The following is a 5413-nucleotide window of genomic DNA, read 5'->3' on the forward strand; positions in this document are numbered from 1 at the left end:
AAAAATTATGAGAGTTATGAATATTATTAAAAGTAAAAATTAAAGAGGGGCAAGTCATGGGTAATAACTCCTTGTGAATAAATTAAAAAATAAAGATAAAAATACTTAAAATGTAAAAAAATTTATTATCATTTCATGATTAGAAGTGAGATAAACAAATAGAAAAAAAGAATGTGGAGAGTTTTTTGTTGTAAATGTTCCTACATTAATAAAATATTTATTTGTATAAATTAAGTAATATATTTTTACAATACAATAATTAATTTGAATTAAAAAAAAGTCAAAAAAAGATAAATTATGTTTCTCCTTTTATTATAAGTGAGACAAATAAATAAAAAAAAAGAATATGAAGAGTTTTTGTTATAAATGTTCCTCCATTAATAAATTATTTATTTGTAATAAATTTAAGTAATTTATTTTTATAATCTAGTATTAATTTTTTATTTTATTTTTAAAAAGCCAAAAAAAAAAGAAGAAAAAAGCTAAATGCAAATGGAGGTCATAGAGATGTGTCACATCACTTTGTCTATGGTCCTCCTTTATATTACCCTTATATATAAATTACCCTTATATATAAACCAACAAGAAAAGGACTATCACTGCAATATATAATTGTACATCATGTTGTGTGAATTGTACTTTTATATAGGCTTATTTATTGATTGATGAATACACGTGTGCACACTTCTCTTTGCCAAAAAATGAGAGGTTGTAGGAATACAACGGGATAGTGTATTAAAAGTGACAAAGTAGTTTGTTAATTAGGTAGGAGTCCTCCAAGTTTTAAATATTAGGTAGAAGTGACAAAATATATAATTAATATTAATGAAATTAAAAAATCTTTCCTCAACAGCCCCAAACTTTTAACTTTTATACTTTTATCCCATATTTTTTACCTCAAAATACCTAAAATTTTACTAAAATATAATGAGAAGTCCCTTTTTTTTAATTGGAGACTTGTGAGGCATTCTTACCTCATTTTTCGTCTTATACAATTACTCAACTCCTACACCTTAACCAAAATTTCCTCTCAAGTCTGTCTTCTTTGGAGCAACTTGGTTCACTCGATGAAGCAGGGGAAAAGGCATCAAAAGTCATTCATGCCGTTTTTGCCAAATTTTGCTTTATACGTCTGCCTCCTCTATCTGAATTGCCTCATTCATGCTCCTTCATTGAGTTCCTCTGGATATATTTTCTATTTTAGTTTTGCATGTGTTTGAACTAGAAGTTTCACGATTTTGACGGAAAATACAAGCTAATTAGGGTATTATTACTTAGTTTTAGGTTTGGATCTAACTTTTTATGATTGTTTTATTTTCGTAGTGCCCGCATCTTCAAAATGAATTGGGACGCTTTCTTAATTTGCAGAAATCGAGCTCAGGCGGCGGTGATGTGAGTGGGGGATGTTATCTGCAGCTGAGCAGCAGGAGGCTGGAGAAACCCTTGGTGGGTTTTGAAAAGAAAAGACGGAAACACCCTTTGAAGGAATCAAAAAGACAGAATCGGAGTTTGAGGGTGAGGGAGATGAACGGCAATCTTGGAATTCTGGGTCTGTTGAGGGTGAAGAGGAGAAGAAGGAAGAAGTTCATGTACAGGAAAATCAGAAGGAAATTGACAACAATGGCAGCTTTGAAGGTGAAAACTTGCTGGAATTTGATGGTACAGAGAGGTGAGTTTTCGCCTTTTCGGGTTTTTGTTAAATTTGCTCGATGTAATTGTTAGATTTTTCAGTATGATTAGGGTTGATGCTCTGTTTACTGGTAAGTCGGAATTCGAACTCTCACCAAAAAGGTGAAAGTTTGGGTAGTCATCAAGAGGCTCTCTACACTTAGGGCCCGTTTGGCCATAAATTTCCCAAATAATATTTCGGGGAAAATTTGGCAAATGGTGTTTGTCCATACAATTTGCCATTATTTGACTAAATATTTTTTGGCAAATATCCCAAATTCCCAAATACTAGTTTTTTTTTAGTATTTGGGCCAAATCTCATTATTTGGGATCTTTTGAAAATTAAAATTTTACACCAAACTTTTATCTTTTACAAAAACACCCTATATAGTAGTTGTTTGCATTGTATTACATAATTTTTTACGTGAACACCAAAGTAGTGATGAAATATTTTGTGGATATGAAAGTGATGATATGGTTGTTGATAAAAATGATGAACAATTGGCTTAGGGTAACAAAGTCATGTGTTTTGTCTACTTCACGATGTATGGAATTAGGGGTGTACAAAACTGAACCAAAAATCAAACCAAACCGCAAACCGAAAAAGAAATTCGACTAGTGGTTTGGTTTGACTTGGTTTGGTATTGAGAAAAAAACCCGACTATATTTGGGTTGGTTTGGTTTTAACTAAAAAAACCAACCCAAGACCAAACCAACCCAACATTATATATGTAATTTTAAAATTTTATTTTATACATAAAAATATTTACTTTGATATAATTTTAAAATATTTCTTATACTATTTTATAGTTTTTATCTTTTAATAAGTTATTTCAAGTTTAAAACTTAGAATTCGGAATGGTCCAATAAAGATTATAGTTCATAGATGTTGATAATTATAATAAAACTTAAATCAAAATCAAACTAATGCAAAAAGAAAATCAATTCAACACTAAGAATGACAATAATATTGAATATTAGTTTTACATTGGTTTGGACAATTCAAATACATAATCTAATTTAATTTCCTTTAATATTTAGTCATGTAACTAATACTTATTAAACTTATATTTTAGCATGATTTTGTACCCTTTGAAGGAATCGAAAAGACAGAATCGGAGTTTGAGGGTGAGGGAGATGAAGGGCAATCTTGGAATTCTGGGTCTGTTGAGGGTGAAGAGGAGAAGAAGGAAGAAGTTCATGTACAGGAAAATCAGAAGGAAATTGACAACAATGGCAGCTTTGAAGGTGAAAACTTGCTGGAATTTGATGGTACAGAGAGGTGAGTTTTCGCCTTTTCGGGTTTTTTTTAACTTCAATTTCTTCATTTTGTTAAATTTTCTCGATGTAATTGTTAGATTTATCAGTATGCATGTTACAATTTATGATTAGGGTTGATGCTCTGTTTACTGGTAAGTCAGAATTCGAACTCTCACCAAAAAGGTGAAAGTTTGCGTAGTCATCAAGAGGCTCTCTGCACTTAATATTGGCGCCAATGTTTCTACACTTACATGTTGAGAAAATAGTATTTTCTGCCGGCAGATGCTTGGTGGGAGAAAATAGAACAGCTTTAGTCGATATGAGAGCTTTTCCATTCATATACTCATTTTAGTTGCGCGGACTCTTCACTTTTGATGCCACACCGCTGTCGGCAGAGGCAAATCTAGGATTTTTCGAACATGGGTGCACCAAGTAAAATGTATTGAAGTGAGAATTGATCCTTAATCCTCAAGGTCAAAAAGCTCAACATTTAACCATGTGGACCATTTAGACTTCTTGTAGTACGGGTGCAAGAATATAATATTATACAAAAATCTTAAAAAATATACCTATAAAATATCTAATTTTACGAAGAGACCAACGGGTGCGGGTGCCCTATTTTTTGGCTGTAAATTCGCCACTGGCTGTCGGATTCTCTGAAATTACACTACTTTGGAGAATCCGACTTGTACCCATTGGCATTTTTAAGAGTCCGAGCAACATAGATGATACATGAAAAAGTTAATAGCAATGAAGAATTTAACAAGAGCATTCACCAAACTAAGAAAAAATCATTTTGATCATTCACGATCAATAATTATGGACGCCATGATATACTAATACTTGTGTGGATCAAATAAGTAGAGACGTATAAGGTAATACTTCGTTTTTATTACTTTTTCATTCTGATACAATAATATAAGTGTTGATACATACGCGAGATACAATAATATAAGCGCTGATACATTAATCTGATGTGCGAGATAAAATAATATAAGCGTTGATACATTAATCTGATGTGCGAGATACAATAATATAAGCGCTGATACACTAATCTGATGCGCGAAAATGAGGGATTTCTGTAATTATAAACTTTTAAGGGATAAATTGTAATTTTACCTTAAAAATATGTGATTTCTGTAATTTGTCCTTATTTTTTTCAGTCACAATCTTGCCTTGGCCTGCCACGCTGCTATATATATATATTAATAATATTTATTTCCCTATCAAAGCGTTTTCTCTTAGGTTTCTTATATGGTAAGAGAAAGAATGATACGTAAAATGACAATTATCCTTTTTGGCAATACGTTGTTGGGGCATATAAGGCCCATGACTTGTCTATTTGTCTTACATTAAGTCGGGCCCCATGTTTAGTTGGACTAGCAATTAAAGTTGAGCCCATTAGTATGGGCCCACCGGCTCCTTTTTTCGGGTCCATCAATGTGAGTTTCGGACACTAAATGTTAAAAAAAAAGTGTAATTGTATAACATTTTTACTAGTTTATGTTACACCTTTTCCATCTAGAGGGTTTCACAATTTGTCACTAGCAATATTTATTCAATAAAACTTTGGCGCTTCTGAATAATTGAGTTTTTTTTTAATAAAGAATACTCACCCATAATGATAATTGGACATTTAACAACTCTTGATGTGATATTTTTTGCGGCAAATTATATTTTCAAGCATCATTTTAGTTTTATTCTTTCTACAAAGTGTAGAAACTCATAAATCAAAATAATATATAATATTTAGCCAAACTTTTTCAGATATTAACTTGATGAGAAGAGTAAATATTCATGTTGTTGCAACTTGCATGCGTTTGGATGGCTATTGAAGTTTGATATGTAAAAACAGATAAACTAGACTAAAATTTAAAATTAGTTAGTATATATTTTTGTAACCTTGTGTTAAAACAAAAATTGGAATTTTACAGTTTTGTCTTCTTCACACCAAACAATTACACAAATTCCTAGGAGATATGTCTTATTGTCCGCTGAAATTTGGATCACAGCCACAGTAAAAAACAAAAACAAGTAAATAATCTAAGATAAAATCAACAATTTGAACAATTACTACTTAACCAAGAGATAAGTTGGCATTTCAGATCTAAAATTTATGTTAGACTAATATCCATATAAAATAATATATGGAGAAGGGTCTAAAATGCCCCCAAGTATTTGAATTGGTACAAAATTATCCTTCATCCACATATCGGCCCTAAAATACCCCTGACGTCCATCTTTCGGCTCAAAAATACCCTCGATGTTAATCTTTTGACTCATATTTGCCCTTATTTTTAATAGCTCCCTTAAAGTAAAATTATTAAATATTTATTTATTATATTGCTTAATGTGATTGCTACAAATTTAAACCCTTCTCAAATAAATAACAATAATGATATTTTTAAAATTTCTATTTTTCTATAAAACCACTTATGATTCGTATTTTGACCCGATACACTTGAAAATAATATTGAAAAAATAA

At 31.1% G+C, this 5413-nt stretch overlaps 1 protein-coding gene across 4 annotated transcripts; it reads left to right on the forward strand.

Annotated features, from left to right (window-relative positions):
• Window positions 1–953: 953 nt before the first annotated feature.
• On the forward strand, window positions 954–3246 carry LOC102594710 (uncharacterized). Of its 4 annotated transcripts, XM_015312152.1 has the most exons (3): window positions 970–1130; window positions 1369–1485; window positions 2767–3246. In XM_015312152.1, the coding sequence occupies exons 1-3, from the start codon at window positions 1068–1070 to the stop codon at window positions 3058–3060; spliced, it is 474 nt and encodes a 157-aa protein (XP_015167638.1). In that variant the 5' UTR covers window positions 970–1067; the 3' UTR covers window positions 3061–3246. The 4 variants fall into 4 exon arrangements, 2 of the variants coding, with proteins under 2 accessions (XP_015167638.1, XP_015167642.1); XR_366659.2 differs by lacking the exon at window positions 2767–3246 and having other exon boundaries at window positions 954–1284; window positions 1369–1810; XR_366658.2 differs by lacking the exon at window positions 2767–3246 and having other exon boundaries at window positions 958–1264; window positions 1369–1810.
• Window positions 3247–5413: the final 2167 nt, after the last annotated feature.

This window comes from Solanum tuberosum, unplaced genomic scaffold, assembly GCF_000226075.1.
Source record: "Solanum tuberosum cultivar DM 1-3 516 R44 unplaced genomic scaffold, SolTub_3.0 scf00010, whole genome shotgun sequence".
NCBI lineage: Eukaryota > Viridiplantae > Streptophyta > Magnoliopsida > Solanales > Solanaceae > Solanum > Solanum tuberosum.